The sequence below is a fragment of the Puma concolor genome, chromosome D3, assembly GCF_028749965.1.
Source record: "Puma concolor isolate L17-30 chromosome D3, mPumCon1.1.hap2, whole genome shotgun sequence".
NCBI classification, from domain to species: Eukaryota; Metazoa; Chordata; class Mammalia; order Carnivora; family Felidae; genus Puma; species Puma concolor.
The window spans coordinates 29,139,006-29,157,614 of NC_141678.1; the positions used below are offsets into that span (position 1 = coordinate 29,139,006).

The 18,609-nt window shown below is 57.5% G+C and overlaps 1 protein-coding gene across 3 annotated transcripts; it reads right to left on the reverse strand.

The window, feature by feature from the left end:
- Positions 1 to 369: 369 nt before the first annotated feature.
- On the reverse strand, positions 370 to 18,113 carry LZTR1 (leucine zipper like post translational regulator 1). Of its 3 annotated transcripts, none has more exons than XM_086682317.1 (21): positions 17,706 to 18,113; positions 17,175 to 17,237; positions 13,746 to 13,802; positions 12,206 to 12,285; positions 11,606 to 11,714; positions 11,026 to 11,109; positions 9,930 to 9,987; positions 9,201 to 9,340; positions 7,052 to 7,253; positions 6,420 to 6,575; positions 6,168 to 6,278; positions 5,697 to 5,789; positions 5,420 to 5,515; positions 5,175 to 5,340; positions 4,795 to 4,964; positions 4,332 to 4,443; positions 3,318 to 3,444; positions 3,075 to 3,224; positions 2,326 to 2,431; positions 2,158 to 2,238; positions 370 to 1,881 (listed from the first exon to the last, which is right to left on the reverse strand). In XM_086682317.1, the coding sequence occupies exons 1-21, from the start codon at positions 17,903 to 17,905 to the stop codon at positions 1,765 to 1,767; spliced, it is 2,478 nt and encodes an 825-aa protein (XP_086538443.1). In that variant the 5' UTR covers positions 17,906 to 18,113; the 3' UTR covers positions 370 to 1,764. The 3 variants fall into 3 exon arrangements, with proteins under 3 accessions (XP_086538443.1, XP_025789128.1, XP_086538444.1); XM_025933343.2 differs by having other exon boundaries at positions 4,332 to 4,488; positions 17,706 to 18,112; XM_086682318.1 differs by lacking the exon at positions 6,420 to 6,575 and having other exon boundaries at positions 4,332 to 4,488; positions 17,706 to 18,112.
- Between the last annotated feature and the right edge of the window lie 496 nt (positions 18,114 to 18,609).

An 18,609-nucleotide genomic window follows, 5' to 3' on the forward strand; every position in this document is an offset into this window, starting at 1 on the left:
CTGGCTCATCTGAAAAACGGACAAAGATGGCAATTTCTGACCTAGTGCTACTATGATTGGCAAGTAGTAAGGGCCCAGCAAGTGACACTTCTAGTCCCCGGAGGTCTGAGAAGAGGTGGGGGAAACTTGGAGGCAGGCATGAAGACAGCAATTCTGGCCTCAACTGGAGTCCCCATTTTTCTTCAAGCTGACTGGAAAGTAGGCTTCCCTGAGTCTGTGATTGTGGCAGATGGTTCAGTGTGCAGGGTGATTAACTGCACACATGACCTCCCTGCTGGCTGTGGCTACAGTAGCCCCAAGAGCATAGCTGAATTCTCTCTAGTCCTGGAAAGTGCCACACAATGCTGTGAAATTGGCTTTCTAGGGTCCTTGGTGTGTAACTTCATTTATTCATATCATGTCTGGAAGAAAAAGTCAAACGACCAGTTACAAGGGTCCACTGTAGAGCAGGGTTTGCAGTTGTTCACCAAGGCTCATCTTGTGCCAGGCCATTTCCTAGCTTGCCGGCAGCCTTATGGATGGACTCCTCTTGCCTAAGGATGTCCACCTGGGACCAGGGCTCCCTGTCCAACTACGTGGCACCATCTGGGGCTCTTCAGCAAGGGCCAAGGAGTGGCAAGTGCCATTGCATGGGGATGCAACTGGAGGGAGGAGACAGGGGGACTGTTTCCCCCCAACGTGGCTTCCTGGCAGCCAGGGCAGAAGGGTCCCTGGGGTTCTTGTTCCCAGAGAGGAGGCAGAAGTGCCTGTTGTATTAGGGTGGACTCACACAGGGCCTTCTGTTGGGGGGCAGGAAAGGACATGGTGCCCAATCCTTTAGCTTCCCAGTCTAGGCAGGAGCAAGGTGGCCTTGGGACTTCAGGATTTCTGCTGCAACCCCTCTCCCCTCCCCACCCCATATCCCTGGGTATCCCTAGATGTGGCTGGGAGTTGCTGACACGGATAGAAGACCGGATGGGATTGGCCAGTGTCAAGCACTTGGGCCACATGATCCATCCCCAGCTCAGGGACAGCTGAGGGCTGGAGTCCACCCGTGGGGCCTGTACCCATGAGGTGTAATAGGTAGCACTACTATGGTCTTAATGGCATGTCTATGACAAAGAATAAATACTTAGGGACAGATGGGGACCTGGGGGGGGGGGCACTTTCACCGACGTCTCCCTGGCACAACTGGGGACTCCTGATGTGTACACAGTGGAGTGGGATCCTGCAGCCCCTCTGGAAGCCAAGGCCCAGTTCGGCATCAGGGCCCTTCACAAAATTCATCCTGAGTCAGATTTCATCTGCCTGTTACTATTGTCCACCCACAAGCTCTGGATGACAGTAGGGGCCCTTAGAGCAACCCCAGTGAAGGTGAGGGGGTACTATGTAGCCCACATCAGGGGTCTCGGGGCAATAGGATCCAGTGGCCAGACCCACAAGCCATACACAGTCCCTGCTGGATGGGCAGCCTCAAACCAGCTCCACAATGGGCTCTCCCCACTGCTGGGCCCTGGCTTCCCACCCACACCTCCAACTGAGAGGGTGCCACCCAGGGGGTCTGTTTTACCATCACTCCCTGTGGGACTTGTCCTTAGCAGTGAAATGGGGCATCCAGAGCCCCCCATGTCCTCTTTCCCTCCGGAGACTCTGGGCACCCTGCCCCTCGGCTGGCAGGTCCAACCACTCCACCTGAGGCCTGAGCGTGGCCAGCATAGTCTGCAGTGGGCAGGGCAGGAACAGGCATGGTTATTCTCCTCGAGTGGGCCAGCACCACATGGGGCCTCATATGTCAGCTCCAAGCTCTGCGCACTGCTTGTCAGAGATGTGGGAGGCCAGGGAGTCTATGATGTCAAGAAGCAGCTGTTGGCTCAGCGAGCGCAGTGTGGGCAGCTTGGACACCTGCAGGAGGCAACCAAAAGGCCCAAACAGGATGGAACCGGATTCCCATGAGGGCCAGAGTGGGCTCCAGAGTCTCGAAGGAGCTCAACCAAGCCAGGGCACAGGCTGACTCCAAATGGCCAGTGGGTGGGTACTCTGGCTAACCCCAGGGACCACTGCTGCAGGAGATGAGCAGATTCCACGCACCCCCACCCCACACCTGGCCAAGGCTAATGCGGGCAGAAGTGGGTCCTAAAGATGGGTTGGCAGTGAGTGCTGGGCTGGGAGGGCCCTGACCTTGGTGAACTGGTGCACGATGATGTGCAGGCAGTGCCGCTTCATGTCCAGTGCTTGCGTCTTGTCAGCTGCCTCCAGGATCTGGAACGGCAGGTTCCTTGAGGTGCTGCCCCATCCCTCCCCCACCCGCCCAGGTTCAGGAAGGCCCATGAGCACCCGCCGAGCTACCTGCAGTACATTCTGTACTGTCACGTTCATCTCCAGGTTCTGCTTGCAGTACGCCTGCAGCCGGTTGTTGTAGAAACCGTAATAGTAGGGAGCCGCAAACAGGTAGCTGGGGGCTGGTTAAGGAGCTGCCAGCCAAAGGAGCTCGTCCTCCCGCCACCTGTGCATCTCCCCTGGGAGGGTGCAGCTGGAGCCCCACGTGCACCAGGGGCAGAGGAAGCCTGAGACTGTGGCTGCCTCCTCCTGTGTGCTCAGAACAAGGAAACCGCCCCCCACCCCCACCCCAAGGGACCAGCACAAGGGCTCCAATCCAGGCAGGACACTGACTTGCTCTCTACACGGACTCTGAAGCCCTATTCAAGATCCAAAGAAAACCCCAAATCCTCTCCCAGGAAAATACCCATATGCACATTTGCAGAACTAACTGTGGCTTCACAGAGCCCTGAAAGGCATCTTGCACCCATGTGCAGGCCCCCATGAAGTGACATGACCAGGAATCACTCCACGGTGATCTACTCACCTATAACACAGGACCACTTCCTCTGGGCAGTTGTGAGAGTCAAGAACCCACCCATCCCTCCCGGCTGCCAACCTCTCTGTGCCTGCTGACCAACTGCTGGGAGAGCATTAGGTACCAGGAAATCCTCAGGAAATCGCTAGGCCAGAACCCACCCACGAGGCTCCAAAGCTGCCTAAGCTGGGGACTCGGACCTCCAGAGGTGACCTGGGAGCACCCATGGCAGGGAGGATGCAGAGAGTCCTCGGGCGGCATGTTGACCTCGCCGTAGTAGATGTAGCGCAGCATGGACTCAAAGGCCTGCCTGCTGGGCACCATCTCCCCGATGGAGATGTTCACCTGCCCGTCCTCGGGCATGAAGGACCGGAACATGGCCTCAAAGTAGCTGCAGACAGGGGCGTTTGAGTCCTGGCTCTCGGCAAACAGAAGCTGTGCCCAGGACTGCCCTGCCCTGCCCTGTAGCCACACCCCCACCCACCTGGAGCGAGCGGCCAGGATGGCCTTGTGGGCCGGTCTTGGGTGCCCATCCAGCAGCAGAGTGATGTCACAGAACTCTGCACCTGCCCCCTCCAGGTATGCCTTCATGTCCTGGATCAGAGATGTGCCTGGTAGGGAGGGCAGGGGTTGGTGTAGAGGGACCCCGAGCAGATGCCTCCTGCCCCTCTGCAGACTCAGCCATCGGATTTGGGCCTCAGGGCCCCAGGCACTGCTTCCTGGACATCTGCCCATGCTGCTGCCCTGAACAAACGTCTCCCAGGCCAGAAGGCTCACTCTGGCCCTTGAGGCACTAACAGGCCCTGTTACCTTCTCCCCTCAGCCCCAAACACGGCCCTTAGGCCTGCCCAACCCCCAGAGTCTGATCTCCCCAACTCAGCCCACTGAACCCTCCTCCCTACCCTTATGCTTGAGCCCCCTCTGGGTCTGGCAAGCACTGTGTCCCTCCTTGTGTCACCCAGGGCCAATGGCCAGATGCAGCACAGACCCCAGGGAGAGTCAGGGGATGAAGGAGATTGTGATGTCCCTCCCCGGACTAGGTGGGCACAGGGAGCTACCAGGAATGTCTGAAGTCTTTGGACTGAGCTTACCTCTCACTAGGCCCCAAAGGGTGGGCATGCCTAGAAAAGAAGCTTGCAACTAGTCACTGACCCTGAGCACACTGCTCCCAACAGAGCTGTCAAACCTGATGTCAGTCAGGGCAGGTACCCTCACTAGAGTGGGACCCGTGCCCACCTCTGGAAACGGGCTCAGGAGATTCTCCACCCTCAGGCACACAGCTGTGGTAGGATGCCCCATAGGTCAGGGGCTCTTCCTTCCAATGAGCCTGACCTGCCTCCCTGTCTGCCCATGCAGGAGCCCCAGGAGCGCTCTGGGCACCCCCGGTACCCACACCCCACCCTGAGGGCCTGACAGGTACTTCCATGGCTCCCAGGTCTCCACCCAGGATGAATACAATCCCGTTCTGCTGCCTCAGGGATGGGGACTGGATCCCTACCAATGTCCACGGGCTGCTCTGAGGGAGCACGGGGAGGTGGCTGCTGCTTCCGCCGCACAATCTCCACGATCAGTGGGGAAGAGAGGCGTTCAAACTCCTTCATCATGATCACCTGATTGAAGTGGGACTCCTTCACCACGAAGTTCAGGCAATGCTCCTGGGACACACAAGCCGGAGCAGGCAAGCAGGGTCAGGCCTTGGCCGATGGGGCAGCAGCCTGGGCAGGAGGACTTGGGCCGGGGCAGGGAACAGGGGGCTTGTGGCAGGGGTCGGCAGCCTGGGGTAGGGTTTGACAACGGGGTATAGGGGCCCTGTGGCGAGAGTTGGCAGCCTGGGGTGCAGGTTGGCAGCAGCAGGGCAGGGGCAGCAGCTTGCAGCGGGGGTCAGTAGCCTGGGGTTGGTGTTGGCAGCAGGGGACGGGGGCCTGTGGTAGGCGGGGTGGGCCATGCACACCGGCCCGCACCTTCAGCTGGCCCAGCTGCAGCCTGGTGGCACTCTCACACACAACCAGCACGTTCTGCAAGTCCACGGAGGCCTCGATGTACTGTCGGCACAGCTGCTCCAGGCGGCACAACTGGAAGCTCAGTGCCAACTTGTAGACATCCATGATGAGCAGCACATCCTCCACGTGGCCTGCATCCAAGAGCTACCTGAACCTCAGAGTCATGGAGAGAGGGAGAAGGTGCGGGGCAGGGCGGAGGGGAGGACAGGGTCCAGGGCTTCTTTCAGAGGAGTGTGGGTCTGGGTCATCAGGCAACTCAACCACACCAGTGGACATGAGTGGTGGTGGCCGCCAGGCCTCAGGCTGTGCGCCTGTCCACCCTGTTCCCACCCCCAGCACACCTTTCCGCGGGTACTTGATCTTGTCCGTGTACAGGAACTGCATGAGCACTTCAAAGGGCCGGGCCTCGGCCTCGCGGATGGCCACGTGCAGCAGGGGCGGCCGGGCCCCCCCGACAGCTGCACCAGGTTCCTCCCTGGAAGCGGGGGCTGCCTCCTCCTCCAGCTTCTATAGGGAGAGGAAGGGGAGCTCAGGGGCACCCCACAGATGCCACTGTCCTGGCAGGAGGGACTGGGCAGCACCTCACCTGGGCTAGCCGTTCCCGTGCCTGCATGATCTTCCTGCGGAGCCAGCGGCTCCGAGCGGTGACAATGGCCACATGGCCCTGCACACACTCCTCCTTCTGGAGCAAGAATGACACCTTGGTGGGGAGCACAGAACCCTCATCCTGGCTGGGACGGAGGCCCAGACAGCCAGGTAAGGGCTCTAGGACTCCAGGCACAAGGGGTAGGCCAGCAGTGCCTCAGGGCACAGCCTCCACCCTGCAGTACAGGGGACAGGCTGGGCATAGGGAGGGCACCCACCTCGCCCAACACAAACTCCACGTCGCAGAACTGGCGGCTCTCCCACAGCCTCCCGTAGTCCTCATGCAGTGTGCACTTGGGGTAACAAGAGAACTGTGGGAGGAGACCCAGTGTTGCCCAAGGAAGCCAGCACTGGCCCAGGCTCTGCCCCCCTCTAAGCCACACTGCCCAGCCCAGCTCAGCCCAGCTCCCTCCACTGGCCCAAGCCTGCTCCCCGGCCTCCACTGGCTCCACTGTGAGCCCCCAATGTTGCCCCACCCACCCCACCCTGCACAGAGGTTCCTCAGACTGCCCTCGGCCTAGAGTTCCCCACCCTGTCTTCCAGACTCCTCGGGAAGGCTGCCATCCCACTAGACCCCTGGCTCTGGTCCCCTTGGACAAGTCCCACCCCTACCTACGGGGCCTCAGTTTCCATCATCTGGGACCCATCCACCCTGGCTGGCTCCCCTGCAGTCGGTCCATGAGCCCCACCTGGAACCTGTACATCTCCCCACTGCGGATGTTATTGTCCACGGTGCCCCCGAAGATGTACATGGCGTCCGAGATCACAGCAGCTGCGTGGAAGAGCCTTCCGCTTGGCAGCTGGGTGGAGGTGGGGAGGGGAGGAGATAAGTGACCCTAACAAGTACTTCTCTAAGCCTCAGTCTCCCTATCTGTGAGAGAGGCTGACCACAGGACTGGCATCAGGGAGTGATGGAGAGGAGCGAGGGCGCCAACCCTCACCTCTGAGGCCGGCGGGGCAGGCGGCTTGGCTGTGGTGGTGCCAAAGTCCAGGCCAAACACATCTCGGGACTTCTTGAAGCCACCCCGCTCCTCAGAGGCCAGGGCAGGCGCCTCCTCAGAAGCAGATGCTCGCTCTGGCACCTCAGCCCCACCGACCTGGAGGGGAGAGACATGCGGGCATGGGACCAGTCAGCAAGGGCCAGGCAAGACACCACAGACCAGCCTCCTGCTGACCCTGTTCAAGAGTGAGAGCGCTCTGGAGACAGGTTTGGGAGGGGAAAGAGCCACAGGATGAGGGAGCTCGCAGCATGGCTGAGAAGGGGAGCCAGCAGCAGTCAGGGTGGACGTTCTGGGAGAACATCCTCAGCACCATGCAGATATGATGGGAAGTGAAATGTTAAAAGCCTGTAGGCTGCAAGATGGAGAACAAGGGCCCAGGGCCTAGGGTCTGGTCAAGGCAGGCGTCCAGGGCTGAGGGCCTCAGTCATCCGGGCTTTGCTCCTGCTGGCCATCTAGAGCCCTGGGAGCCCTCTGAGGCTGTGAGGAGCTGCAGGGTGGTGGGAGCAGGTGAATCAGGCCTCCCAGCCCTCAGGCCTGGGCAACCCTGGCCACCTGTGCCCGGAAGCACTCACCTCACTGTCTGAGCTGGGCTGGACAACCTCCCAGGTCTGGAAGTCCACATCATAGCAGTGCAGCTCATTGGGCAGTGTGTTGTCTGCCGCACCCCCAAACACGTAGAGGTGGCGGTCAAAGGCCACCATGGTATGCCCATAGCGCCGCTGCGGGGGTGGTGGGGAGCCACGGAGTAGGTGCTCGGTGGGGATGCGTGTCCACCTAAGGGCACATGACAGTAAACTAGTGCCAGAGTGGGGGCTCCTGCTCCCCCACGGCCTCCACCTGGGTTCTGAGGCCTCCCCACAGCAGGCACCATCTGGAAGTGCCCTGAAGCCCCTGGGGAGACCAGCCGGGTCAAGGTAGGGCATGCACTGCAGGGCATCCCCTTTTGCTCTGGCACCAGCTCTGCCTAGGTCCACTCAGCCCACCATGGGGTCCTGCCCGAGTCCTTTTCTGTCTCCCAGCTATAAACCAGGCAGCAGTGGCAGGCAGGAGAGGTGGCCAGCCTCTGTATGGTGAGGCAATTCCACTCTCTGGGGGAATGGAGATATGTCCACCACTCCAACATGTGGGATGATCCCCGCAGCCAAGGCCTTGCTCCTGGGAGCCACCAGGACCCCACCTCCCAATGCTGCTCCTACATTCTCTACCCTCCCAGGAATCCCCAACAGCTTCCAACGTATCCTCTTTGGAACCCAAACAGATCCTGGCCAGGTGGGCCATGCCATCTGGCTCCATGCTGACCCCTGCACCTGGCACATGCTGGGCTTGACAGGTGCCCCTGCTGCGGGGAGGTTGTCCAGCATGCAGGAGACCTGCCTGGGCAAAGCCCATCTCCAGGTGGCAGGGGTCCTGAATGCCCATCTGGGAATGGGGTAGGGCAGAGGTGCTCTGTAAGGACCCCAGTGCTAAGTGCCTCACACCAGCAGCCCTCTGTGGCCCCATGGGGAATGGGCCCTATGTGATGCCCACACCACAGGATCTGCCCACCTATGCACAGCCTAAAGGCCAGGGTGTGTTCACTCTCACCTCTGTGTGTGTGGGAGCAAAGGGCACAGGCATGACGCTGGGCAGGTGGCTGTCTGGGGGCTGGGAGCAGGCCAGCCCGAGGAAGGCAGCACCACACTGACTCCACCCCGTGGGACTCCTCTGCTGCCAGTGGCCCCCGGGATCTCCTAACACCCAGCCTGGGCTGGTGCTGGTGGCCATACCTCCCCTGGTTTTCTTCCTACCCCTGTCCACTCTGCCCCCAGCTGCAGCTCTGCCCCCCATCTCTGGCCTGGGTCCCCCACCCCACAGCCCTCTGCTCCCTCAATGCACCTTCCTCAGCCCCCACATCCCTGAACAGTCCTCAGGCCCTGCGTCTCCTCCAATACCTGTACCTCCTTGAGCACCCTTCCCAGATTAGCCACTTGTCCACCTATCCAGAGCCTGCATATCTGCCCTTCAACCCCTCCCCACATCTGAGCCTTCTTGGCCTCTACTTCCAAGGCCTCTCACCTCACCAGGTCTGTTCCTATTGGTGCTGAGCCCTCTTTGCTGCCCACTGCTGTAAGCACCAAGGCCAGGATGGAGAGGCAGGCTGGCTCAAGCCCGGCTGCCCTCATGAGAGCCACAGGAGAGCTGGGTGGGTGTCAGCGGGATTCCCTCTGCCTCAGATGCCTTGACCTTCCTCCTTCTGAATGGACAGTGCTGGGCTCCAGGGCAACTCCAAGTCCCCTCCTGAGCCTCCCTGGCTTACAGCAGAAGCTCCCTGTTCCCTCCCCTCCATTCACTCCCAGAGCCAAGAACCAGTCTGTGCCACCTCCAGGGCTCAGTCCCCATCACAAGGGCTGGTCAAGGACAGCATAGGCTGGACGCTCTCAGGGCCTGAGCACCCCTCCAGGCTTCTTCCATCGTATGAGATCTATTCCAGCCACATTTGTTACTGGTGACACTGACCAGGCCGTCTGCGGGGCAGGAGCCGTCCTTCACACTGGACAGAGAGAGAGGCCAGCTGAGCCCCATCTTGCTGAGCTGTAGCCACACACTAAGGAGCCTGCTTGCACAGTCTGTATGAAGGCACCTGCACCTCCTTGCTTTGGAAGGGTAACTTGCCCTGCTGTGTCGGAAGCTCACGAGGACAGCTCCAGACACAGATGTGGGTGCCACCACCAGAACACTCACGTCTTGTCCTTGAATTCAAACTGGAAGAGGTTGTTGGTTATCTTGGCTCCACTCTGCCCTGAGAACACAAACATCTTGTCCCGGCACACGGCCACTGGGAAGTTGCAGCAGGATGGCGGGATCTCACCGCTCTGCGCTACCTGGGGTAGGGAAGGCAGCTCAGCCCGAGCCCTCATGGGACCGGGTTCACAGGGTCGAGACTTACACTGCTGAACTGGGACTACTTTCATTCTTGAAACTTCTGTGAATGAGGGTTCATAGATTAAGTTCTATGGAACAGCTTAAAGCCCCACCTCATCCACCTAAATGGGCCCAGTTTTTAACAACTGGGGCTAAAAATCATCACCATGGGGGAAAGAAACTCCAGGGGAAAGAATGGAGCAGATGGACAGATTGCCCAGAAACAGCAGGGAGCAGGACACCAGACAGCATGCTGAACTTGCTGTGTTCAAATGAGGGTGGATTCTACCTAAGTGGCACCAGTCACCAGGACACGCTGCCATTTGAAGCACAGAGGATTTAGTCACTAGGTGAGTGCTGCTGGAATTGGGCAGGAAGTCAGCAGGGAGGGTGAGGCTGAGGACAGGCTAGGATTTGGCAAAGAGAACAAAGCAGCCCCTCCCCTGCCCCACCTCTGCCCCCCCATTGCCCCTCCCCTCCCTGCCGGCCCCACCCTGGCCCCCCAAGCCCCTGCCTTCCCTGCCTGCCCCAGCCCCCCAAACCCCTCACCTCCTCCCAGCATGTGAGCTCCCGGTCCTGGAGGCCAATGGTCCACATGTCATTCAACCTGCATTAGGACAGAGGGGTCAGGATCTGCACAGCTGGAGCTGGTGGCAGGGTGGGCCTGGCCGGGAGAGATGGCTCCAGGGAGGAAGGACACATCACGCAGGACTCTGATCAGGGGCCTATGGAGTAGCCATGAGGTGGGGGCTTCAGGGTCAGGGCCAGGGGGGATGCACTGAATCCCTGCTAGGTATCCCCCCAGCCCAGACAGGAACACATGGTCTTAAGCACAACATCTAGCCAGTGTAGCAGGGTCAGTCCCACTCGGCAGACCCCCGGGGCTCGGAGAGGACTTCAGAGAGGCAACACATGCAGAAACCACCACTAACATCGCATCCCTTGGAGCGTTTGTTTGTTTCAAAAAAAATTTTTTTTTTTTTTAGTGATTTCCATACCCAACCTGGGGCTCGAACTCACGACTCCAAGATTGAGACTCACATACTCTTCTAACTGAGCCAGCCAGGTGCCCCACCTCTTGGAGTTTCTATAATGCTGAAGTCTTGGGGAATGATCACATGCTACTTTTGTAATCAGAAAAATGCAGCACATCCTCAGATAGCTGCACAAAAATGGGCCAGGCTTGCCACCTCCTCAGACACCCCCAGGAGGGGTCTCAGGGGTGCCAGGCCTTCTGACCTCTGTCGGGTCAGGGCAAGAGCTCCACTCAGTTGCCCCTCACCTCCATCCTACCCATCTTCTTCCCCTCAGTCCTTTTTGTTTTCAGTTTATCTATTTTGAGAGGGCAAGAGCGCACATGCACACACATGTACGAGTGGGGGGGGAGCAGAGAAAAAGGGAGAGATGAACCCAAGTGGGCTCCGTACTGACAGTGAGATCATGATCTGAGCCAAAATCAAGTCAGATGCTTAACTGACTGAGCCACCCAGGCACCCCAGCCCCCCACCCCGTCCCTCCTGTCCACAACGCTACCCTCTTGAGAAACCCCCACCTGAGCCCTCCCATGCCAGGAAGTCCCGCTCTGGGCCTTGGTACACTTACAGGGATGCTCAGGGGCTGGGTACACGGGCTGGGCACCACCTACCTGGCATTGCCATCATAGCCAGCAAAGATCCACAGCTTGTCACTGTATACCGTGGCGCCATGGGCAGACCTAGCGACCGGCAACCTGTAGTGTGATGAGGGAGGGGGTGAGGAGCGAGGCCGCCCAGCACAGACCTGAACCTCATGGCCCCATAACACCAGCCGGGACCCCAGGGCCACTGTGCCTACATTTGCTGACACCGGGGCTCTGGGATGCCATCTGGGTGTCATAAGGCTGAGCTCATGAGGCAGGGCAGTGGGATAAGGAATTCAGATGCCCACAGGGTAGAGCCCTCTCCCAGCCACCACCAAAATATCAAAGGGGGATGCTTGCAAAACAGGAGAGACGCGCCCATCAGCAGTACATCAGGGTCCCTTCTGCTCTCTGAAAGGAGAGAATCTAAGAGCAGGGCAAGGGCCTCAAACAGGCACAGCTGGGAATGAGCAGAGCTCAGGCCTCTCTGAGTCTCAGGCTCTTCTTCTGTAATGCTATAGGGGCCACATCCCAGGCCGGCTGCCACCACGGACCCAATGCGGTAGCCACTCGATCAACCCTGAAAGGTTTCAGCAAAGTCTCTCACCGTCCTTCAATTTTCCACTCTGTCCACTGGCCCGTTGCAAACTTATATTCAAAGAGGTCGTTTTTATTCTTCAAGTTAGAATTGGAATAAATGTCCCCAGTGTAGCCCCCTGGGTAGAGAGAGGGAGAAACTGTCACACCCAAAGGCAGCATCTCAGAGTCTCTAAACCCCAGGAGGTGGGGGCAGAATCTGGCCTCACTTAAGATGTATTCTGGGACTCCCTCCATAAACTTTGGGGAACACCTACTGTGTGCCTGACTGTGTTAGGCTCTGGGGACACATAAATGAGCAGAACCCTGTGCTCTGCTCCTGGTGGGGTGACAGAGGAGGGAGGAGAGCCACCTTCCAGCCCAGTCACAGAGGCAGACAATTCTAAACCTGGGAAATTGGGACAGTTAGGGAAAGGGGCACATAGGGCCATAGGGGCCCTTGAGAGGCCCCCAAACCAGTGCAGGAACTCAAGACTCAAGCAGAGAAAGACAAGGCATGGACAGAGAGAAGTTGGCCATGCACAGCATGTGAGCCCCAGGCCTGGGGCAGGACAAGGGTGCTGTGAGCCCAGAAGAGGGCACAGTGCCCAGGAGAGAAGAGGCAGCTCACCAAATACAAACATGCTGCTCCCGTAGACAACGGCTGAGTGGTGGTAGCGGGGGGCTGGTGGGGTGCCTGTGGTGAAGGCCCTGGTTGGGGGGAAACGGAGAGTGGGTGTCAGCAGGGGTCAGATGTGCAGTCCATGCCACACAGGGCAGCCCCTGCCACCTCCCTGATTCCTTTCGTTTTTGTGTTTTGTAGGTAATACCTATGTCATTATATAGAAACGTATAATAAAAGTTGCCAATAAGGAAAAAACACAAAACCAGAATTAAGACTTGTATATAATCCCTTTGCCAGAAACTACCCTTTATACCTTGAGGCCACCACCCTCCCACCCCGTCACCTTTCCTATTCATGTTTATGCCTCCGAGTAATTTATGAAAATGGAATCACGCGGTAGATATGTTGTAATATCTGCTTTTTCAGCTTAACAGTAAACTGTGACTAGGTCTTCCTGCCACTCTCCAATCAGCTATACTTGTGTTCTTACAGCTGCACTGTGTTCCACAGAGGTAGTCCATGCATTTTATTTATGGAATTAAAAACCCATTTATACTGCTTCCCTGGGGCTGCTCCTTTTCAGACTTTTATGCTTAAGCAATTATTAGTAAAGGACTGTAAAGTCTTTAGAGTGATTTTAAACATTAATCTGTAACTATTGGTTATATTATAAAACTAAGTGTGAGAGGAACAATAACAAATTTCTTTGGCAATATCAGCACTACCTAGGTCTCCTGGGCAGAGGGTGGGTGGCACACAATGATGCCACCCTGGTTTTCCAGGCTTGGCAGGTATGGGTCCTGGGCCTGGACATCCTCCTCCATCAAATGGGGGTGGTGAGACCCCCCCCCTCCCCAGAGGACTGCTAGGGACGGAGGGCTGCACACACAGCTCCTGCAGAGTGGGGCACCCAGGGGACTCAGAGGGTCTGTGCTCCTGCACGAGCAGATGGTAGAGCTCAGAACACCCAGTATCTTCTAATCCTGGGATCCCTTTCTCCCCCTCAGCTGTGAGCTTCCCCCTGGGTAGGGCTGGACTGGAGGAGATGGGCACAAATATGCAGTGCTCAGAGAGGGCAAATGTCTTGCCCAAGGCTGCACAGGGGCGAGGGCCATCCGTGGCAGGAAGCCAGAGCTCTCGTATTGCCCACTACCCATGTGGGGTCTCCGGGCAGAAGACGGGCCCCACAGTGTCAGTCCTGAAAAGACCCAGCAGCGGTTCCCCACCCCCACCCATGTTGGCTCCCAGGACAGCCGCTGGCCCAGGAAACAGGCCCAGTGACTGAAGGGCTCTCTGGAGGCAGAATTTGAGGACCAGCAACCAGACCAAACAGATCCCCTTACCTAACAGGATTCAGAATAATCAATCCAAGTTGTGGACTGGAAAAGAAACCCAGGAGAGAGAGGGAAAGACTAAGGACCATAGCTGTCTCCTTGCAGTTTCTCCCTAGCTCTCCCCAGCATGACCCTACTGGCAATCAGGGCCCAGCATGGTGCTACAGACCTCTAGGGGAAAGAGGGGGACCTGGGGCCCGGAGACCACGTACCTACACCAGGAGCAATCCTTCACATCGAACCGCAGGAGATCGTTGAGCATGGTCTTCCTAAAAGACAGCCAGGGAGAAGTGGGGTCAGTCCTGGTCTGCTCTCCAGGACCCAGGAGATGGACATTGCGGCCCAGGGATGGGGGTGGGGACTGTTGTGGGGACCCAACCAGGGCTAGGGATTCCCTAGAGAATCCAGCTGATTCCCAAGGGACCAGAGTGATGACCACAAAGAAAGCTCCCCAGCTGGTGCGGGTACCAGGCTACCAGGCTGCCAGGGACCCGCCTGCCTGGGGTCAGGTCCAAAGTCTGATCCCAGCTACTCAGCAGCTGGCTTGAGGGTTCACACCTCACCCCAGGCTCTAGAACCCCTCCTCCCACTCCCATGACTCAGCACCTCTTTCTTGGAGGCTGTGCCACCACAATGCAGAGCTTCCCAGGGGAGGCCCCTTTCCTCCTCTCTGATATTCCTTCCACCTCTTTATTGCAAAGCCAGTGTAACTACATTAAAGATGCACAATAAAATGGAAAACAAATCCACTGGCCACCCACTAAGACCTGCAAGTTACTGCCCAGCCCTTGTCAGTAAGAAGGAAGAAGGGAGTCAACCAATAGGAGCCCAGCATCCAGGCCTGTATGGGGCACCCCCTGCACCCTTCCCTCAATCTGCACCAGGGGGCTGCACACTCCACCTGTCTCTAGAAAAGAGGAAGCAGCCTGGGAGATAAAGGGCCTGCCTGAGGCCATGCAGCCTGGAAGCCAGGAGCTGGGAAGCGGAGATGTGACTGTAATTTTTCCCCTCTCCCATTTGCCCCTCCTTGCTCTCTCTCTACCCCTCTCAGATTCTGCAGGAGGCTTTCTTTCTTTTTTTCTTTCTTTCTTTCCTTCTTTTTTAATTTTTAACATTTATTCATTTTTGAGAGAGAGAGAGAGAAAGAGAGAGAGAGAGACAAAGTGCGAGTGGGGGAGGGGCAAAGAGAGCCAGAGACACAGAATTTGAAGCAGGCTCTAGGCTCCAAGCTGTCAGCACAGAGCCTGACATGAAGCTTGAACCCAAGAACTGTGAGATCATGACCTGAGCCGAAGTTGGACGCTTAACCAACTGAGCCACCCAAGTGCCCCTATTTCTTTCTTTTTTAAATGTTTATTTTTATTTTTGAGAGAGAGAGCAAGCACAAGCAGAGCAAGTGGAAGAGGGGAGGGGGAGGGGCAGAGAGAGAGGGGACAGAGGATCCAAAGTGGGCTCTGTGCTGACAGCAGAGAGCCAGATGAGGGGCTTGAACTCACACACCGTGAGATCATGACCTGAGCCAAAGTTGCTTAAGGGACCAAGCCACCCAGGGAGCGCCATCTTTCTTTGTACTCAATCTTTACAAAGTTGCAACCAGAGTGAGACAAATCCTGTTTCTTAATGCCACATTATAGCAAAGATATTTCTGCTTATTGCTACACAGTTACCATGCCAACCCTACCTGCTATAGAACACTCCTGGGAATGTTCCCACCCACTGCCCCGGACTGGACATCAGGCCTTTTCTGGTTTGGGGGATTCTCATAAAGCCTGCAGTGAACACCTGTGAATCTTTTCCTATTTCATCCTGTCATGTGACACACATTTACTGAATTGTTTGGGTGCTGGGTTCAGGTCTCTCCCCAGTGGAGGAGACAGGTAACAAACAAAAATAACTCTGAGGTAATCTATGTGGTCTGTACTCTTACCATGGAGCCAGTAAGAGGTGCAGAAGGGGACGGGAGGGCCACAGTCCAGTTGACCCAGGCAGTCAGGAAGGCCTCCCTCACAGTATGTTCGGAAGAGAGGCAGGAAGGGTTGGGAAGGAGGGAACAGCCAGTACAAGGGCCTGAACAGGAGGATGCTTGGTTCAATCAGAACACAGCAAGGCAGTGATGTAGCCCAGTGTAAAACAAAGGCAGAGGAGCAGGGCAGGCACAAGTGTATAGGCCTCTCAGACTGCCAGGACAGTTTGGGCTTTTACTCAGAGAGAGGGGAGCCATCCCAGGATTATGTGCTCAGGAGGCACACACTGAGACTTGCATTTCAAATGGATCCCTCTGGCTGCTCATAGGGAAACAGGCTGTGGGGAAGACAGGCTAGAAGCCAGGGCCCCGCCCAAGGAAACCATTCTGCCTAGTCTGCAGGTACTCATGGGGTCCTTGTATCCTACTAACTCCAGGTCAGCCCCCGCAGAGGGAGTCCTGAAGGACCAAGGCTGCAGAACCAACCAGAGGCCAGTCCTTCTGGGCTTCAGGCCAAGTCCTGTGGTTGAGAGGCAGGGACAGACTCATGGGCAGAATCGGTCATGTGCAAACACCGCACCTTCAGTACAGCAAAACCTGTCCTGAGTCTTTCACAGGTTTGTGCTCACTGACCCTCAGGAGCAGGGCATATGGCCACCCTATATACAAAGGAGGAGACCAGATTAGTGGTCTTAACAAACCTGCCTGAGCTCAAAGCCACAAAGCTCTAACTTGAACTGAGCCTGGTCTATCCGGGAGACCAAGCTTCAGCCCCACATCTAGCAGGTTCCCAAGCCTCCCAGACCCCTGGTGAGCATCCCTGGCCTTTCCTGATGACATAAATGAATTAATGGAGGAGGGATGCCCTGCCCAAACTCCAGGTCTGGTGCCACTCTGTACTCCCCCACCTTTGGGTCATTCATTGCCCAGGCGGATCCCTCCGATTGGAACCTTCTTCCTCTTTTCCCTGAGTCACTCCTACTTATCTTTCAGGTCATCAACCCCTCCAGATTGGGCTTCCCTGCCCAGATCAGAGCCCCTTTTCCTCTGCAAGCATGGCCAGCTATGCCCACACCCAGTACTTAACATGGCCCAGCCCATGATAAGAGCTAAAATAGCTCTTTCCCTCTGGGAATGGGTCTTAAGGAAACACCACCAGAAGAAAGCAGCTGCACAAACCAAAGGTTTACCTCAGCCATTATCTCTCACCAAAGGAGACCAACCGCAACTTAACTGGGAACAGTTCATAGGATGGAGGTGTGCCCACCAACAAAAACATCAGGTCGGTGTCAGGAAAGTTGTTTCCCAGAAATTTATGGCAGGTGGGAAAACCTTTCCAAAAAGTGGAAAATATGAGAAATAAATAAAACTGTGTCCTCCAAACACTGCCATGTGAGCATGAGGATAAGGCCCAAAAAGGAGTTCAGTGAAGGGAAAAGTGCCTGGTGAGAGCGACTGCCAGGGTGGATGTGTTTCTTTCAAGGTTGTGTCCACCCAGAACAAGAGGAACATTTCTGTGTCCCAAGCATGTGCTATCCACTGAATGCTGTGCTGAGGACCTTGAGGACAGGTAACCTCAAAGACGGAGAAAGTGAGACGGAGTGATTAGCTAACCTCATCCGAACCACCATGTTCCTCCCTCCCTGGTCCAAACACCCTCATGTTCATACTCACTCACCCATTGTCTCCACCAAATACATAAATGGCATCTTTATAGGCCACCACTGTGTGCTTGCTGCGCCTGGAAAGAAAGAATGGGTGGGTGGCAGTGAGTCCAGGACCCTCCTGGGGGCACCCAAGGAATGAGACTAAGCACCCGGGCTGGTGCAGAAATTAGGTAACACCTCTCAACTGCCAAGATTGATAGAGATCCCTAAATTCCACCTGTACCCCAAGACCCTGTATATGGGAACCAAAGACATTGCCCTGGGACTCTCTGGACTCCGCACCCCACTGCAGAGCCCCCGGGACCCCAGCTCCAGACCCACAAACACAGCTTAACTCTAGTACCTGCCCCAGGCCACGCTGCTCCAGGACTCCCTCAGGACCCCCTCCCATGGCCTGGACATCATCCTGGACACCACCACTTCCTCCCCATCCCCCATCACCAGATCGCTCCTGGACACCACGCCCCGGCCTCGGTCCCTGGACCCCGCCCAAGACCTCCTCAGACACCCCCCTACTCCAAGACCCCTGAACTCCGCCGTACCGGGCCCCCACGAACTCGTCGCAGGGCGGGAGGCGCCGCCAACGATGCACTGTCTCGAAGGGCCCGAAGTTGAGTGTCAGGTACTCAACACTGTCCGAGCAGCTGTGGTCAAAGTCCACGCTCGGAGCTACCTTGGACCGTGCGCTGCCTGCCAGGGCCCCGGCTCCGATCGGGCCCCCCGAACCCCCCGGCCCAGCCATCCCGGGTCCACGCCGGCTCGGCCACTGGGTCCGCGGGACGTGAGGCCACCGCCCCGGGCGGGACTACGTTTCCCGGCGAGCACTGTGCCAACCGCACCACACTTCCGGCCGGCGCCGCACTCCCGCCTGCACGCGCTTCCCGGCCAGCTTAGCGCTCCTCCTGACTCCGCGGGCCAGCACAGCCTCCGGGAACGCGCCCTGCAGAGAGCGTGTAACCCCCTGGGAATCATTTACCGCCAAGTACGCGCGCCCAGTTCCCCCTTCCAGTGAGGGCGGCGTCTAGTCCCCAGCCCTTTCTGGACTGCACTGCCCCGCCGCAGGCCCGACCCACACCGCCTGGAGATAGGCCACACTTCCCGGCATGCCCTGCTTGCGCGGGTCTCGGCCTTGATCGTCCGCCGCTCCCGGGATCCCGGGTGGAGGGTTCCGGTCTCACAGCGGCCTAGGAGGGAGCACGACTATCTCCTTCCGTTTTGCTGTCTCATTTCTGGCCCCCGCGTCTCGCCCTCAACATTCCCCTTGGCTAGGAGGCAGAGTAGCACAGAGGCTCTAGATCCTCGTTCCTAGTTAATAGCAGAGCCTCATTTTCTTTACCTTCGAAATGGGGGTTCCTGAAGCTCTGGCTGCCATGAAAAGCATGGATTGTCTCAGGACCCAGCCCCTACAGCCCCAAGTAGGCACATGCCCCCAAACTGCCAAGTGCG